This window comes from Myiozetetes cayanensis, unplaced genomic scaffold (assembly GCF_022539395.1).
Source record: "Myiozetetes cayanensis isolate MyiCay16 unplaced genomic scaffold, myiCay2020 scf14, whole genome shotgun sequence".
Taxonomy (NCBI): domain Eukaryota; kingdom Metazoa; phylum Chordata; class Aves; order Passeriformes; family Tyrannidae; genus Myiozetetes; species Myiozetetes cayanensis.
The window spans coordinates 18,978,559-18,996,420 of NW_026087048.1; the positions used below are offsets into that span (position 1 = coordinate 18,978,559).

A 17,862-nucleotide genomic window follows, 5' to 3' on the forward strand; every position below is an offset into this window, starting at 1 on the left:
GCTGCTGCAGCACTGCAGAAAATATTTACCAAAGCTGTGGTGAGCAGCTCTTTGCTGGAGTGACTGGCGTCTGCTCTGGGGCGGCCCAGACGCCACTCAGTCACTCCAGCAAAGAGCTGCTGCAACACAGCAAATTGCCCAGGGCAGCAGATCTCGGGAAGGGAGAAAAGCCAGCAGCCCAGTCTGTCTGTCTTTGTGTTTTCTGAGGGAGAAAAATTATCTTTTTACAAGCCTGCCCTAGTTGGCTCTGACCAGCTCTTCCCAGAAAATACCATCAGAAATAGGAGAGCAAACTATTGCACAAATGGACAGGTTGCCATTTAGGTCTGACCTTTCTCAGGTCTGCTTTGATGTCAACCTTCCTTCTCCTCCAGCCCCACCGTGTTTTTAGCTCCTTCTTGTAGCAGAACACCGCTGGACACAACAAACCTCAATTAAAATCCATTTTGGACCTGTACATATATATATATTTACATGTGCTCCCTTTGCTCTCTGGACTAGCTCCAAATAGAATAATCCTTTTTTTAATCCTCCCCCCACCCGGGGAACTTCCAGTTTTGTGTTTGCAAATTGTTTGGGTAAACATGGAGAGGGGGAGATTTATTTTTTTTAAGGACACCGGGCTTGGCACATTCCACGGTTTGTTGCTGGATCAGCGTGGTGGCAGCACACAGAGCTGGGCTGTTTTTCTTACTCAAATAGTCCCTTTCCAGTTCAAAAATGACAATTCACCAAAACCAAGCCAGCAGAAAAGTAAAGGGCAGTTTCAGAACTGGGTGTTATCTGCCTGGAAAAGGCTCCAGAAAGGCAGACTGTCTCCACAGGCTGCTGAATAAATGATAAAAGGACAAACTCCTGCGTGTTTGTGAGGGGTGGTGTGATTTTTCAGATGGCTCCTCTGGTTGTAATTCCCTTCCTTTGGAGCAGAGCAGCTGGTTTATGTGATATTTGTGTGATACTGCTCAGCTCCTCCAGCCAGAGCAGGACAGGAGGGGTTCTGTGGCTGCTGGTCCCCCTGCAGCTGGGGAAGGAAGGGATGAGGCTGAGGTAGATGTAGAGTTTCTGTGGGTCTGGAAATCCCCAAAGTGCTGTCTTGCAGGGGAGTGGCTGCATTCAGCATGTCCATCTCCCTCCTGCAGCACCCTCAGGGGCTGCACCGTCCTTGGAGTGGCTGGATGGGACTTTCCTTCCCCATCCCCTTCTCCATCTTTCAGAATCATAGGATGGTTTGGGTTGGAAGGGACCTTAAAGAGCATCTTTAATGCCATGGGCAGGGACACCTCCCACTAGCCCAGGCTGCTCAGAGCAGCATCCAGCCTGGCCTTGAACACTTCCAGGGATGGAGCAGCCACAGCTCTGGGCAACCTGTGCCAGGGCTGCCCAGCCTCCCAGCCAAGAACTGTGTTCTGATACCCCACCTAACCCACATCTCTGTCAGTCTGAAGCCATTCCCCCTTATCCTGTCACTCCAGGCTCTTATCCCAGTTCCCTCTCCATCTTCCTTGTGGGCTCCTTCCCACTGGAAGGATCTTGCTCCGGTGCCTCCCCGTGCGAGTCCTGGGAGCCGATCCCGGTGCTCCCACCTTTGGGATCCATTGGAGGCTCACAGCTCACCACAAGGTGGGAAATCCTTCTGGGCAAAGCACTGGATTGAGGCTCAGGAATCAATGCCTTCATCCTCTGCACTCACATGCCTCGTTTTATCAGATCATCCATTCCAAAGGACACAGAAAATCCCTGTCAGTGGCATCGGGGAAAACATGGAAGGTCTGATGGCAGCCCTGTGTCCGTGGAAAGCCCACACAGGCTGCCAACCACCTTCCTCATATCTCCAGGGAAGGACTCCACACGTCATGGAGCTCTTCATCCTTTCATCCAGAGCTGACTCTGGGTTTTCTGAGAGTGTCTGAGGCTGCTCAGGGAGAATTGGCCTTCCTGGATGGGATTTTCAGCACCGTTGGGAATGACAGGAGAAGATGCTCCACCTGCTCCATGTTTCACTGTGTGACTGACACAGTCACCCTCTGACTGACCAAGAGCCAAGGTGTCCCTTTGGCTTCTTCTCCCATGGGAAAAATTAATCTTCTATTAAGGGGAGAAAACCACTTTTCTCTGCTGTGGAGGCTGGCAAAGGGTTTGGATGAGGGCAGCCTTCCTGTCCTAGGAAACCTGAGACACCAGTGCTTTCCTTGGATTGCAGCAGGGCTTTTCTGGGATGCCTTGAGTTTGTTTTCCTAAAAATGAAAGCAGCAGCACAGGGGATAATCCTGTACTCGTGGCACTGCCTGGCTTGTGGTTTTCAATCCCTGTTTGTCCTGCCCCAAACCAGGGAGCTGAACCCAATATCTCAGATCAGGGCTCTCCTGTCCAGCTTTAAAGTTGGACTCTTTCTCCCTGAATAACTGATTAATTATTTGTACAAATTGGCCCAGCTCCACCTAGAAGGGATTTAAAGAAGTCCATGTCCTTGCTCCAGGCAAGGGGCCTGTCCTGGGATGGGGACCACCATGGGTAGATGCCATCACCGCCCATGAGGACCAGTTGGGAGGTGATTTTCCCCCTGTGGGTTTGACTAGAAATCCAGGCTTGCTCCCAAGAAAACTTTTCCAAGCAGCATCTCGTGGAAACCTGATAGTTTGGTACCAAAAAAAAAAAAAAAAAAAAAGAAACAAACCAAACCAAAACCAACAACCAAACCAGTTTTGGTTTTGCCAAACTGACATTTTCTGACCCAAGGAAACATTTGCCACAAAAACTTCCCAACCCCTCTGCTGGGAACGTGCTCTTTGCCATCAGTCCCCAAGGCTGGAGCGCCGGGGTGTTGAAATGTTACTACAGCCCTGGAAACTGTGAGTCAGCTTGTCCCCACCCACAGCAGATACTCGTGGGAAGGGCCTTGAAAAGCCTGGAAACTCAGCAGCTCCTGCCTTGTGGAGTTCCCATTAACCCATTAACATTAATTCCTGGTGAAATGTGGCATTTGGCGAATTTCTGTTGGATTTTGTCTCTTTTTTTTTCCTCCTTCCTGGTTCTGATCAGTTTTGGAGGATACTTCATTTCAGCTCATCCCTGAGCAATTTGGCTGCTGGGGCCTCAATTCACCCCCGAGGTCCTTGGGCAGCAGATGCAGCACCTGCCGTGGTGCCACCGGATCTGGTGGGATTTGGATGGGATCACTGCATGGAGAAACCTTGATCCCACCTGGAGGAAAAGTGCCAGGGCAAAAGTAATCACTGGGCTGGGATTTGAATGCACCAAAATGGGCATCTCCTGGCGAGGCAAGAGGTGTCCCAGGTTCTCTGGGAGGAGATTGTGCAGCTCTGCTCCCGCTGGGAATGCGGGCAGAACCACGGGGGTGCTCCCAGCCCTGCCAGCAGCTGCCCATGCCACGGTGGCCGTGGTGCTGTCACAGGTCAGGGATGCCCCAAGCAGGTCTGGGAGTGGGTGTGATGCTGCACCTCTGCTCTGGAGCCAGGCTGGGAGAGCTGGGGGTTTCACCTGGAGAAGGAAAGGATCCAGGGAGACCTGAGAGCCCCTTCCAGGACCTAAAGGGGCTCCAGGAGAGCTGGAGAGGGACTGGAGACAAGGCATGGAGGGACAGGACACAGGGAATGGCAGAATTAGATGGGATATTGGGAAGGAATTGTTCCCTGGGAGGGTGGGCAGGCCCTGGCACAGGTTGGGCAGAGAAGCTGTGGCTGCCCCTGGATCCCTGGAAGTGTCCAAGGCCAGGTTGGACGGGGCTTGGAGCAACCTGGGCTGGTGGAAGGTGTCCCTGCCCATGGCAGGGGGTGGGACTCTATAACTTCAAAGGTCCCTTCCCAGCCCAAACTGTTTTATGACTCCACATCCCAGGAGAGATTGCATCCCAGAGTGGCTGCATCCACTGGGATGGGCTTTGCCGTGGCTGCAGCTCACCCTGGATGGGGGCACTGCCGAGGTGCTGGGTGAGGTCCCACCCTCTGCAGGAAAGGTTTCAAGAAGCCAGGGAGGTCTGAGAATGTGGGGTCCAGCAGCTGGGAAATTCTCTGTGGAGGAAAATGCTTCAAACATTTTTTTATTATTATTTTTTTTTTTTAAACGGTGGATTTATCGAAACACCCTGTTCTGATTTTCACTTTTTTCCATTTTGAAGAGGGTCTAAGGTCCCATCACAGCCTGTTACTGCTCAGAGTGTTACAGTTGCAAGAGTAAAAAGCAGGGTCGGTCTGAACTGGAAAATCGTGGCAATGTCATCAAAACAAAGGAAATGGGGACATTCTGATGTTGTCAAAACTTCTTTTTTTTTCCCCCCTGGTTCCTTTCAAAATCAGCTGCCAGCAAAGCCAGCCTGGTTTGACGAGGTGTTTCAGTTTTTGGCAGTTCTGGCACAGCGGTTTCGTGGTGGTGTCTCTGGTTGGGCTCCTGTTCCCTGGCAGTGAAATGGGGGTGCAGTTTGTGTCCCCCCAACCTCCCCCAGCCCTTGGCATTGAGCCCCATTTTCGAGGCATTAAAATAACCTATAAATCAAGCTGTTACAACGTTATTTAAGTGGCAATTATTCATTCTGTGAAAATATTACATTTCATTTATTGGCGATTTAATTTTATGTTTTAAGCCCTGCATCCTTCTTTTTGCCCAGAAATATGCAAAATACTAGAGATTAAAAAAAAAAAAGGCAGAAAATGATGGAATTGATTTTCCTTCCTGAAAACCTGGAGCATCCCCAGCCTGTGCCTACAGGTCTGGGCTCTGCTGATGGTGCTGAGGGTGCTGGTGGGGACACAATGGCAGGGCTGGTCCCTTTTCCCCCCAATCCTGGCTGCAGTTTGGCTTTGGGAAGAGGCTCCAGTGCCCTCCTGACCACCCACAGTCCTCCTGGACCCAGGATCATTTGGCTTCCTACAGTACCTGGGAGATCCATGTCAGATAAGACTGGTAGGCTTTCAAAAGCTTCTCTCCAGCTTTTCTGCCAAGACCTATAGGATGTGTTCCAGAGCATCTCCCAGGAATGTTTGTTATTATGACAGACAGGGGGGAAAAAAAAAAAAAAAAAGAGAGGGGGGTGGGGGGAAAGGCAGTGAAAGAGCACATTGCTGTTAATCACTAGAAATCCTTTAATAACCAACATTACTATAAATTATATGTGCATTGTGACAAGCACAATTGAGGGCTCTGTTTGCCTCGCCCACATTAGAGCAGGGAACAATGTGCTGTTGTTGCAGGAGCCGGGATGGATGGCACTCCTGGTGGAATGGGGACTCCATCACATACCTGTGCCCCTGGAGATGCTGGGCTGCTCCAGATCCCATGAAAGCTCCATTGTTCCTCCTGCCATAGAGCACATCCATGATTACAGAGCGTTGGGTGAGCAGTGGGACGTTGCTTGCTGAAATAATACCCTGTCCTCGGTTTAAGCAGCGCTATATTTAAGATTTATATATATTTAAATGTTGGCAATTGCGCATCGGTGGCATCTTATAATTTGGATGACAGATTTGTGAAGACAGCGTTGGGAAGAAAAGCATCAGCTGCGTTTAGGGAGGTGAATCCTGGGGTCAGGCAGGACAGGGAGATCAATGTGGATTTTAAACAAGGGTTGGAACGTCTCTGGAGCAGCCTCAGGGTGGGCAGGGATCCTGTCTGGGTCCAAGAGCCATCCCTGGAAGTGTCCAAGGCAGGTTGGATGGAGCTTGGAGCAACCTGGGCTAGTGGAAGGTCTCCCAGCCCACGGCAGGGGGTGGAATGAGATGGGCTTTAAGGTCCCTTCCAGTCTAAACCATTCTGTGATTCCATGAGATCCAGGAAATCCCACTTTCTGCTTCCATCTCTGAAGCTGATTTTTTTTTTCAGTTTTTTCATTTGTTTTTATTCCTCACCATGAAAAAAGGCATTTTTCCACCCCAGTGGGATATTGGGTGACCTCTGTCAGGGGCTCCAAACCCTGGTCCAGGTGTGAAATGTGGGCGAGTCTGAGCCCCCCCGGGACAGGATTTCCACATGAAGTGGGTCAGTGCCCAAAAATAGCATCACCTGAGTCTACTCACAGTTGTTTCCTCCTCAAGGCAGGAGCCCATTGGAGGGAGATAATGCTGGATGGACCATCAGTCCCTTGGCCAGAGCAGTTTGGAACCCAGCAGCAGAGGCAGCAGGTCCCTCACAGGTTTGACGTGATTTTTTTTACATTTTTAACCACACTTTTCCTCAGACCCCTCCCAAAAATGGCAGGGAAAAGGAGCTTTGCCCCTGGTCCTAAAAGGTCAGAGGGTGCAGAAGTGACCCCAAAGTCACAGGACCTATTTCATACTGCAATTCTGTTGGTGCAAACAGAGCATTGATTCCAAGTGGAGTATTTGGGCATCCCTAATGTTACACTGATTAAGTTTTCCATTAAAAAAAAAACAAACTGGTTTTATCCATATTTAAATTAGGTTCTTAGTTTCTATTAGGGCAGGTTTGGGGGAATGTGAGAGAAATTCAGGCAGAAGCCTTCAAGTATGGAAAAAGCCACTCAAAGACTCCTGGAGAAAACCCCTGACCCTTCAGGTTGTCCAGGGCTTGTTGGTTGAAATGATTTTATTGGTTTGGTTTTGGGGTGTTTTTTTCCTTTAACTGATGGAGAATTAATTGCCCAGGTTGATTTTTGCTCATGAGTGAAGCACTCAGGCTGGGTGGGAATCGCTGTTTTGGGTGTTTAATTTATTTTATATTGGCAGGGGCTTGCTGGGGGAAGTATTTGGGGGGTGGGTTCTTTTCAGGGGAGGGTCCCACCGTGGGAGGAGGGGGTTTAGGGGAACGCGTGTTGCACTTCAGGGTCCCACGGGGGGGGGGATTTTTAGGCGAGTCCCACCCGCGGGGTGTGTGTGTGTGTTTAGGGGAGGGTCTGTTGTACTTCAGGGTCCCACCGGGGGAGTGTTTAGGGGGGGTCCCACCAGGGGGGTGTTTAGGGGGGGTCCCACCAGGGGATGTTTAGGGGGGCTCCCACGCTCATACTGCGCTCGCCACGGGCACCTCTCGCCGCGGCAGCGTGGGGTGGGATTCCCCCCTCCGCGGGGCCGCCCTCCTGTCCCCGTTATCCCCCGTTATCCCCCGTTATCCCTCTCCCCATCCCGTCCCGTCCCGTCCCGCGGACCCCACGCGCGCCGCTCCATTCACGGGCACCGCGGGGCGGGAGGAGGGGGCGTGGCCTCCCCGGCGCCTCCACCAATGGGCGGTGGTCGTCTCCGCGCGTCACGCGGGCGCGGGCCAATGGGGGCGCGGCGGGCCTGAACTCCCGGCAGGGCGGCCGAGGCGCCGCTCGGGGGGGCGTGGCCGTGGCCGTTGGGGGGGAGTGTGGGAGATCCGCGAGCGCCGTTAACCCCCGCCGCGCCGTGACCCATTTCCCCGCGTGGCCTTCCCCCCGCGGGGGCCGCGCCGGGGAAGGCGGCCCGGGGAGCCGCGCGGGGCGGCGCCGGCGGGGCCCTTTAAGGCGGGGCGGGGTCGCCGGCGGGGCCCCGGGGCGGGGCGCGCTCGCGGGGCCGGTGGCGCGCGGGGCCGCCGCGCCGTCTAGACTGGCACATGATGGGGCGCAGCCAATGGCGGCGCCGCTCGCGAGGGGGCCCCGCGCGCGCGCCCCGGCCACACAAAAGCCGGCGAGGGGCGGGCGGGCGCGAGCGGGCGGCGGCGGCCCCGGGAGCCGCGCACGGAGCCGCCGGGGCCGCGCCCTGCGATGCGGGCGAGGGACGCGCTGACACCGCGCTGCTCTGCTGCTGCTGCTGCTGCTGCTGCTGCTGCTGCTGCTGGTTCTGATTCTTCGCGTGCCTGATTTATTTTCTTCGGGTGTTTTCTATCTACCCTCCCTGCTTTTTTTTTTTTTCTTTTTAAATTTTTTTTGCTGTTATTTTTTGCTGTTATTTTTTGCCAGGTTTTGGTTTTTTTACTAATTTTTTTTACTATTTTCCTTACCAATTTTTTTTAAATTTCTGTACCATATTTTTTACTCTTTTTAATTTTTTTTTTTTTTAGTATTTTTCCTTCCTATTTTCTTTATTTTCTATTTTCCTTCCCTTTTTTTTTTCTTCCTACTTTTTACTCCTTTTTTTAAAAATTTTTTAAAATTTTTAACTACGTATTTTTAACTATTTTCGGCTGAAGGGGGAACCCCGGCGCCGGGCGGCACCCACCACCACCCCCTCCCCTTTCCCCCGGCTCGTACGGTGGAGCGGCCGCAGGGTGTCCCCGGGCTCCCCCCGGCCGCCGCCGCTCCCCGCCCGGCGCGGCGTTGGCAGCCGATGTAGGGCAGGCGCGGCGCGCCCGAGCCCCAGCGCCGCCACGGGAGCGGCCCCGCGGCGCCGTCTATGCCCGCGCCGCCCGCCGCCCCCCCCATGGTGCGCTCCGAGAGCCGCTGGGCAGCGCCGCGGGGACTCCGGGCTGCGCCGGGGCTGCCATGAGATAGAGCCGGCGGCGGAGCGAGGAGCCCCGCGGAGGAGGGCGCGGGGCGGGGGGAAGCGGCGGAGAGCGACGCGACCCCCCGGCCGCCCGCGGGTCGTATGTTCAGGTCCAAACGCTCAGGGCTGGTGCGGCGACTTTGGAGGAGCCGCGTCATTCCGGACAGGGACGGCGGAGATGGGAGCGCCAGGAGCTCGGGCCACCACGACCTCGGAGCCGGCGGGAGCTGCAAGATCGCCGAGAGGAGCCCCTCGGTAGCGCGCTCGCTGCTGCTGCGGGAGGCGGAGGAGCGGGCCGAGGCGGCGCCGCGCGGGGACCCCATGGCGGAGCGGCGCGGGGCCCGGCTCCGCAACCCCGCCGGGGCCTCGGAGAGCGACGGCCGGACCGTGACCTGCTGCCTGTTCTCGGAGCGAGAGCCGGGCGGCCCCCAGCCGACCCCCGCCGCCGCCGCCGCCCCCTCCGGCCCCGACGGCGCGGCCGACGGCGGCTCCCCGGAGCGGCGGGGCCGGGAGGCGCGGGCGCGGCTGCTGCTGCTGGAGCAGGAGCTGAAGGCCGTCACCTACTCGCTGCTGAAGCGGCTGAAGGAGCGCTCGCTGGACAGCCTGCTGGAGGCGGTGGAGTCCCGCGGGGGGATGCCCGGAGGCTGCGTCCTGGTGGCCCGCACCGAGGTGCGCCTGGGGGGCCTGGCGGCGCCCCCGCACCTCCTCCTGGGCAAGCTGTTCCGCTGGCCCGACCTGCAGCACCCCGCCGAGCTGAAACCCCTCTGCGAGTGCCAGAGCTTCGGCGTCGCCGACGGACCCACCGTCTGCTGCAACCCCTACCACTTCAGCCGCCTCTGTGGGCCAGGTGAGCAGCGGCCAGTTGGGTTTACCCCCGGAAAACACCCGCCGATTTGGGGGTTCGCGGCTTCTGGCCCCTTCCTGGGCTAACCTGAACCCTCGTGGGGCAGCGCTGCCCCGGCCCCGCGGGATGCCCGCGGGAGAGACGCGCCTGGCGCGGGGTCCCCGCCGGGCATCCCCCGCTCCCCTGCCGCCAGCGCTTCCAGTTGTGCGTAGAAAGCTCTTTTTCTCTTTATTTCCTTTTTTTTTTTTCCCCTTCCCGCGGAGTTTCCCAGCGCTCTGGGAGCCGGAGGGGCGATAATCGGCGGCTCCATCCCGCTGGCGCCAGCCTGGCTCGCCCGTATCGGAGCCGGGCGGTCACCGCCGCCGGCTTAAAGCCGCAGGACCCGCCGGGCGCCTCGGGGGGGCTGCGGGGATGCCCCCGCCGCGGGGATCCCCCAACCCGCGGGGGAACCGGGGCTCCTCCATTTCTCGGGGGTTTCTCGGTTTTTTTTTAGCGTAGGCAGATCGGGAGCGTTTTCAAGGAGCGCGTTTGGTTTCCTTGAGGGTTTTGTGTTTCTCTGAGCAGCGCACGATCGTGTTTCCATGTGAGCTGGGAGCGGTTAAATGGAGCAGAGGCGTGCTCGTGTTTGAGGTGGAGAAATCGAAATGATACTTAGAGGGCTGGACAAAACCTCTGCGACAAAACTGGGCAGTTGGATTCATGGTGACAGAGGGTAGGATTAGGTGGGATCTTAGGAAGAAAGTCTTCCCTCTGAGGGTGGTGAGGCCCTGGCACAGGTTGCCCAGAGAAGCCGTGGCTGCCCTTGGATCCCTGGAAGTGTCCAAGGCCAGGTTGGATGGGGCTTGGAGCAACCTGGGCTAGTGGAAGTTGTCCCTGCCCATGGCGAGGGGTCGGACGAGATCATCTTTAAGTCCCCTTCCAACCCAAACCGCTCTGATGCTGATGGTCCCTTTTTTTTCAGCAAGAACTTGGATTTTCTTTCTTATTGTGCAGTCTGGGCTCCCGCCTCGCTTTGTGCTTTGCATCACTTCTTTCAAAGAAACTTCTCTGCTGGGCGTGCTTCCCCCGAAGGTCGCTAGAGGCTGGAGGCAGCTTTTTTACTCCAGTTGGAGTTGCGTTTGCAGGAACGGGGCGTTTATTTTAGAAACGAGCGAAGTTTCCCAGTCCCTTTGCTGCAGCCGTGGTTGTTTTCCCACAGGGCTGCCAGCCCTGTGCTGGGAGTAGTAGAAAGCAGAGCTGTTATCGAGTGCCCCCTTATCACCCTGATAATGGGTGACTGTGCCAGGCCCCACCCGCGCCGGCTGGGCGCTGGTGGCAGGAGCCAAGAAAAGGCCCTGGTGCCCTTTTCCACAAGTGGCTGCCTGCAGGGATCATCCGTGTTCGTGTTTCCCACCCAGTTTACTATGGGGTGATGTAGCTGAGGGGTGTGAAGGCACCCGTGGCTCTGGCTCTGGCTCTGGTGTGGGACCAGCACGGGATAGGTTGGGTGGTTACATCCACGTGGGGGCTGTGGCACCATTATTTTTTGCTTTGAGACTCCTGAGCACCCTGGGAGAGGAGCATCCTGCTCCCTTGGGGGAGATGGGGGGAATTATTTCTTACAAGCAGTAGATGACCCCAAAGCCATCACGTGGGGAATGCTGAGGTTCTCTTTGAAGTCACCCAGGCTGAGCTGCAGTTGTTGGCCGAGTGCTTTCAGGTCAGGGTGGGAGCTGAGGAGCACACTCGTGTTTTGGTAGGTTGGGGTCAATGTGATGCCGTTGATTTTCAGTAGTTTCTCACTGAAGTGGGTGCCTGCTCAATCAATGCTGGTGCCATGGCTTAGCCCAGCTGGCTGCACACTCAGTTTTGGCAAATTATAGTTCAAGAAACACATCACTGTCATATTGTGCAAAGGAAAAAAAAAAAACCCTCCAATCAGGACACGGAGTAATGCAGGGCCTTCTTCAGCCTTTTGCATGGTCTTGACCCTTACAAGGACAGCAGGAGCCAGTTGAATGACCTGATTCAGCAAAGCACTTCTGAGGACTCGCTGAACTCGGAGCACATGACTGCTGCAGTCCTGCTGCCTAAAGCCGAGCGTGTGCTCAGGAGCTTTGCGAGGTGGAGCTGGGGGTGAGCAGGATCATGGATCTGCTGCTGAGCCACTCCTGTGCCCGGGGCTTTGTTGGGAGGGACCAGAATTTGGTGGCTTGTTGGCTGAAGCCAGCCTGGCTCTGGTGGCAGCCTTCAGGGGCCAAGAGGGGAGCGTCTGTGGCCCAACACCCTCTTTCAGTACTTGTGTGTTTGAGGAGCTCTTGTTAAGTCCATGTGTGTTGCAGTCACGGTTGGAAGGTCGTCTCCCAAGGCAGATGATGGAAACCTTGTTCTTTGGGAAGCAACGTTATGGTTTGTGTGGTTCAAACTGGGTGTCCAGGCATGGATATGGGACGGGGGTGTAAGGGAGACTTGCAGCGTTTTCAGTAGTAAAGCCCACTTTGAATGGTCAAGGTGGAACCCCCATTCCTCAAAAACTGGGAAAACTCTTGGTCTCCAGTTGCTCCCAAGTGTTTGTTTTTTTTTTTTAACCTTGGGAGAGTTCCTACCCCAGAAGAGAAAGCGGGAGTGTTTGTTGATAACCCGAGCACAGCACTAACCTACAGTTTTGTTTTTCCAGAGTCTCCACCACCTCCCTACTCTCGGCTGTCTCCTAATGATGAGCAAAAGCCACTGGGTACGTGTTTTCCCTCTTTTGATGTCCCGGGAACTCTTTCATGGTGCAGTCCTGGTGTTGGTTTTGAGGCAGCCCTCGCTGGCAAAAGCCAACAAGTTGGGGTTTTATGGCTCCTCATTATTTCTGAGCAAGCATCACCTGACAGGCTTTAAGAAGTAAATGGATGTCAGTTTGTCCTCCCAAATTACCATGTAGACACATGCATATTTTCCAAAATAATATGAAGCTCTATTTTTAATGAAGGCGTAATGAAAGGTTGCCAGACGTCATGTTTTGTCTGCGTGTGTAATCTGTGGGATGATGGAGCAGAGGGGGAGTGGGAGCTCCTGGGTGCCATTTCCATAAAGCCCTGGCTGCTCTGCACCTTGGAGGAACCGGCTCTTACCTTTCCTCTGCTCATTGCAGTGAGATGTAGAGTCTTTGAAACTCGGCACTGTGTAATTTCTGAGTGGGGTATGACTTTTCCTGGTGAATTATGGAATGTTTTCAAAGAAAAAGTAGTGAAAGTGGCTGGGATGGGTACCTGGGCACAGAGGGAAGGGTGCTGGAGAGCCTGACAGCCTTGGATCCTGGTCCTGCATGTTGGTTTGGAGATGTTTCAAGTTGGCATCACTGCATCCTGCGTGTCTTGCTCAGTTAAATGGGAAGCAAAGACGTGGGAAAGAAGGGAGGAATCCCATGTGGGTGTTTTGATGGGATCAGTGCAGCTGTGGGATTTCTCCCTTCATCTGTGGCCGGTGCCTCTGAGTTCTGGGTGTAGTGACCAAGGTGAGCCAGAGCCACTCTTGCTCCCCACGAGGGAGGAGGCAGACAGGGCTTGGCAGGGTGATGGGAAGGGGACGGTGTTCCTGCCTGTCCCACCCAGCCCCGAGGGAAGGTGGGAGCTGTCCTGTGCCAGAGCTGAGTCCCTGCCCTGGCATCTCCCTGTGGTGCAGCCACGTGGGCACCCAGTGCCTGTCAGAGGGACCGGCGCCTTCATCACCACAGGGCTGTGACCTGGCTGTCCTGCAAAGCCAAACTGGCTGCTTGTGGGGTTTTTATTTTTGTTAGGTGTGGAGGTAGGAAAGAGGAAAAAAAAAAAAAAAAGAGGAGTTGTCCCTCCCTGCGCTCCCCCTTCCAAGTTAATTCCCTTTGGAAACTGCTTGTGCTGCAGGGAGAGATGATAGTGAGCAACACGTGACTTTATTAAAAACAACAGCCAGGGATTGAAATTTGCTTCACTGGCTAGTTTGATTGGAAAAATAATAGTTAATCTGTGAGCAAACAGTTGAGCACTTAATTAGAGGGGTGTAAGCAAGAGAGAATAACAAAGACTCTTAACTTGTTAAAACAAAGTTTCCTTCGCTTCAGCAAAGAGGAAGGAAGGAAGGAAGCAAGAATAAACAGCTTCAAGAATTTTAATGGTGATAATTAAGTATAGTAACTCTGACTTGTTTAGAGGCTTAATGTAACTTTATCCAGTAAGCACCAAGTTCCTACTTGTTTGATCAACTTAACTGGAGTTATTTTTGTGGTCGAGGCAATTCAGACTTTGCATTTGCGTGGTGGAGCTACAAAGTTAATTGTTGCTTTCTGGCCAGGTGGAGAGTTCCTCTCGGGGAGGTGGTGGGAAGCTGGAGAGCCACTGGTGCTCACGTAGCCCTGGCAAACACAGGAGGACTAAAAGTGCCTTTTTTGTTGTTTTTTTTTCCCCCAGATCTATCAGATTCCACGTTGTCTTACACTGAAACAGAGGCTACAAACTCGCCCAACGTCACGCCCGGAGATTTCTCAGGTTGGCAGAGATGTTTGCACCTTCCCGCCCGCGTGGTCTGAGCTGGGGGCTGGGGTGGGGCAGCAGGAGGGCGTGGGGGATGTGGTCCTGCTGTGGGTTTGTGTTCTCGGTGTGGAAGGGAGGGAGAGCAGTTACTGGAGTTGGTTGCTCAGAGACGCCAGCGCTCCGCGGGTTGTGATAAAATGCTGTTCGTGGGGCGAGCGGGGACGTTTGGGAAGTGGCCACGCTTGTCCCCTGTGGAAGCCACCTGGACCTCTCCCAAGCTCCAGGGCTGTGGGGTGGGGCTGTACACCCTCCCCATTTCCATGGCAGGAGCAGGGAGGCCGTTCCAAACGATGCTGCCTCGTGGTGGTTCTTGCCGAGTCCGTCGGGCTTGTGTTACCTGTTGGGCCCTGGCCCCGCGGTGCAATCCCTGCTTTCATGAGCAGGCTCCCAGCTACGGTGCCATTGAAGCTCCTGAACAAAGCTTGGCTTAATTAGGTCCCGGTTTTTGCTCTGCCACGCCCCTGCAACCTTTCATTCATTTGCTGGTGCTCTGTGAGGCCTGGGGTGGTTTTACGTGACAGCACGTAGAGTTGCCTCGGCAGTGGGCTCTGGCTGCAGCGGTGGTTCCACGTTTTTCTCCTTGGTGTCTCATCCCAGGCTGGGGGATGACAGTGCAGGGGACAGGGACAGGCCTGTCTATAGGGCAAGGTTTAATTTCTTTGTTTGGTTAATGGTCTGAGAGCTGAGATGAAGGTAGACAAACCTTGGTCCTGGTGGGGCCCCACGTGCCTCCTTCAGTGATGGGATAGGATTGGGCACCTCAGTGCCGGGTTGCCAAGCCCATGGATTGAATTTGCTGCTCTCTCTGGGGATGCTGTAAGTTGGTGGTGGTGGAGGGGATCACTGGGACACTGGTCCCTTAGTTGTGGCTTTTCTCGTGGTCTTCTCCACCTGCAAGAGCTTATGGACGCTTTGTTGACACCTGCGCCTTCCCTGGGACATTTAGGCCGATCCCGACCCTGCTGCTCTCCAGAGAGCATTCCAGCAGCGGTGCCGTGGCGTGGTGGCACATTCCCCTCGGGGGGTTTTCCCTTCCCCTTCTCCTTTAAGGTCCTGCAGCCGTGGTGGGCCGGCGGTGCTGCCGCGTGCCGGATCCAGCCGTGCCGCCCGCCCGCCTTTTGTTGTGCTGCCAAGTGTCCATAGCAGGGGAACAATTGATAGCCAGCCCTTGGATCGTTCAGGCCTGTGCTGTAATAGATGTGTGTGCTTGCAATTCCTAACAAACATTCCCGGGGCTGGAAGCGCGTCCCTAAAGCTCCCCGTGCCCGTGGCTTTTATTGGAACGTGATAATTGTCATTAATTAGAGCGACCGAGTTGGAAAACGGGGGGGTTCCTGAGGATGGAGTGGCTTAGCTTTTCTCTTTATGGGACATCTGGTGGGTTTTCTGGAATGGAAGAGGGATTTTAAGTTTTCCTTGAACAATATAATGATAACATGTGACTGAGATTGTATGAAATCGGATCCCTCTGCTCCCCCTGTGCCGTTTCCAGTGGTGTAACTTTTAATAAGAGTCTGGGGCTGGGTGATTTATTTTTCCCCAGTGCTCACGATTGCTGAAAGAGGATAAGAGCTCTGCTGAATTAACCCGTACGTGTCATCAGAGGGAAGTCAAAGGGAAAAGCCTACTTAGGCTCCGGTCTACCTGCCACGTTTCAGTTTGTTTATTCTCCATTTCAACTTATTTAATAGCTCTGCTTGAAGTGTAGGTCTGTGGAAATGGTACACAAAGCACGTGGTCTTCCCTGCCTCCTCTTGTGTACCGAAGGAGCTCGGTGTGCATTTAACTCCTCTTCCAAAAATAAGTACATTTTGGATCTTGCATCAAGCCACTACTATTTATTGCTCCAGCTTTGATCATCAAAAAGGCTTTTCCTACTAAAAACCACAAAATTCAATTTTGGATAACAAAGGGAGCCATTCTTCTTCTGTTGGTCCTTTACTTGATGAACTTCTAAACAGGAAGTTTTAGCATGAAGGCAAGAGATGATCTCTGTCATATGTTGAAACTTTATAAAAAAACAAACTCTTTTTGAAGTAGAACCTTTCATGGTTGTAATAACACTTTTAAGAGGAAAAGTCTTCAGTGAACTAGCAGGCTTGCTCTAAAATTCTGAGGAACAGCCAGTGCTAACTGGAAGCACAGGTTGTGGGTGGATGTGACCTGTGTGGTGACCTGGATCTGTGGATGATACCCCAGAGCCCTCTTCATCTGAGGTTCACAGCATGTGGGTCATGAAATGAAGTTGTCTGTTCGAGGATCAGTGTCCAGCCACAGCATTTCCCTTGGATTAGGGATGCTCCTGTTTCCTCAGTGAGGTGCCATGGCTTGGGAAGATCTGGGTTGCTGGGAAAAGGCACTTGGGGACATTTGACCCCCAAGTTTCCGTCTCCTGAGCTCCAGCAGCGTCACGTTCAGGCTCGTGAGGGTACAAAGAGGGGCTCCAGCTTTCCCTCATCAGATTTATTTCTGCCTGGGGAGCAGAGCTGAAGCAAACCTGCTGTTTTGGGAGTTGTATTCCAAACCCAGGTGGTTCCCTGTCCCCCAGGAGCCGGCAGAGCCATGACCTGTTTTGGTGTCCCCGCAGCTCCCGGCCGGAGCTGGGGAAATACCAGGGAAAGGGCAAAATCCAGCAAGGCAGGAACAAAAGCTCAGCCTTGTGACTCATAATTGGTGGAACATTTGTAGTAATTTTTTTTTTTTCCCCTTCCCCTCAGACTTGGCTCCTCCAGCACATGCCAAGAAGCTGCTGTACCCGTTAGACTTGCCAGGCTTGTAGAGGGCTGTGCTGCTGCGGGAACTGGTTTGGGATGGTGGGGACGTGCTGGAGCAGATGTTGAGGGCTTTGGGATTGCCTGCCTTCCCCTCAGTGCCACGGGGCTATCCCTCACCATCCTTGGGAAGGACCCCTCTCTCAAACACCATGGAATGGCCCCTCTGCTCTTGCACAGCGTGGTGTGTGCCTGGAAAAGCCTCAGGAATTCCTGTGAGCAGCCAGCAGAGTTCTTGGTAGTGGTGGCATTGAATTCTGGAGGTCCCAAGGACTGTGCAGGAGGGGAGGGGTTGAGCAGAGGTAGGACAGCAGAAGGTGGTCTTCCAGCTCAGGATCCTCCTGCAGGTCTCTGTCCTGCCTTGGCCATCACCAGAGAAGGTGCAGGTTTATTTTTTCCAGAAATACTATTATTTTTTCCTAAACGTTGAAACCATTTCATTTCCTGTGTGCTAAAGCTCTGCTGATGAACCCATTCATAGCTGACAATGTGCATCCAAAAGAAGAAGTGGTGAGTTGGTTTGTTGGAGGAAGGATGAATTCTTTCCACACTCCAGAGCTGTGGGAAGTCGTTTCCCACCTGGAAGTGGAAGCACAGGTTGAGTCTATTCCCAGCAGCTCTGCTGAGGTCCAGAGGATGATGTGGCAACGAGCTCTGCTTGATGGCTTAGTCTGATGCTGGTGGAGGATAATTGGGAATTAACAGAGAGAAGAAATCAAGTTACAGAATATTCTGAGTTGGAAGGGACCCACAAGGATCATTGAGTCCAACTCTTAAGTGAATTGTAAACAAAGAGACTGAATGGGCTGGAGCTTATTGAAATTATTTCTGATTTTTTTTTTTTTTTCTCCCAAGGCCTGAGAAGATGGAGGAGATTTTACAGGGCAGTGGTGGGACTGAGGGGCTTGGATTTGGGAAGCAGGGGTACCTCCAGAGGGAGGAAGGAGGCAGGAGCATGCCTGTCCATCCCAGCTGGTGACTCAGCCCTGCTGAAGTGATGCCACAGCTCTAAGCGAGGGCCAGAGGGTTTTTTCTGCTTCCAGCAATATTTAGGATGAACTTAAGGAAGCATATTTTAAAACCCACTGAGTGGAGAAAGTGAACATCTCTCTTCCTCTCCCCCCCCCGCCCCAAGAAATAACAGGCTGCAGGATTTATGCTACCAAGGAAATTTATGAAGATCCTGTGTGTCGAGAGTAGGGGAAAAAAAAAAGCCTGTTAAATATGTCAGGCGGATACGTGTGGCAACTGGGCAAACATCGCCCTTTCCGGCCTGGGGAGAGGTGCTGGAACTACCTGGGAGGAGAAAA

At 53.9% G+C, this 17,862-nt stretch overlaps 1 protein-coding gene across 1 annotated transcript in view; it reads left to right on the forward strand.

Annotated features, from left to right (window-relative positions):
• The first annotated feature begins 7,653 nt into the window (after nucleotides 1–7,653).
• Nucleotides 7,654–17,862, forward strand: part of SMAD6 (SMAD family member 6) — a 42,438-nt gene continuing 32,229 nt past the window's right edge. The window contains exons 1-3 of the mRNA XM_050309544.1: nucleotides 7,654–9,252; nucleotides 11,906–11,962; nucleotides 13,659–13,736. Coding sequence (XP_050165501.1) covers nucleotides 8,508–9,252; nucleotides 11,906–11,962; nucleotides 13,659–13,736 — 880 coding nt within the window. The 5' untranslated portion in view covers nucleotides 7,654–8,507. The remainder of the gene's footprint in view (nucleotides 9,253–11,905; nucleotides 11,963–13,658; nucleotides 13,737–17,862) is intronic.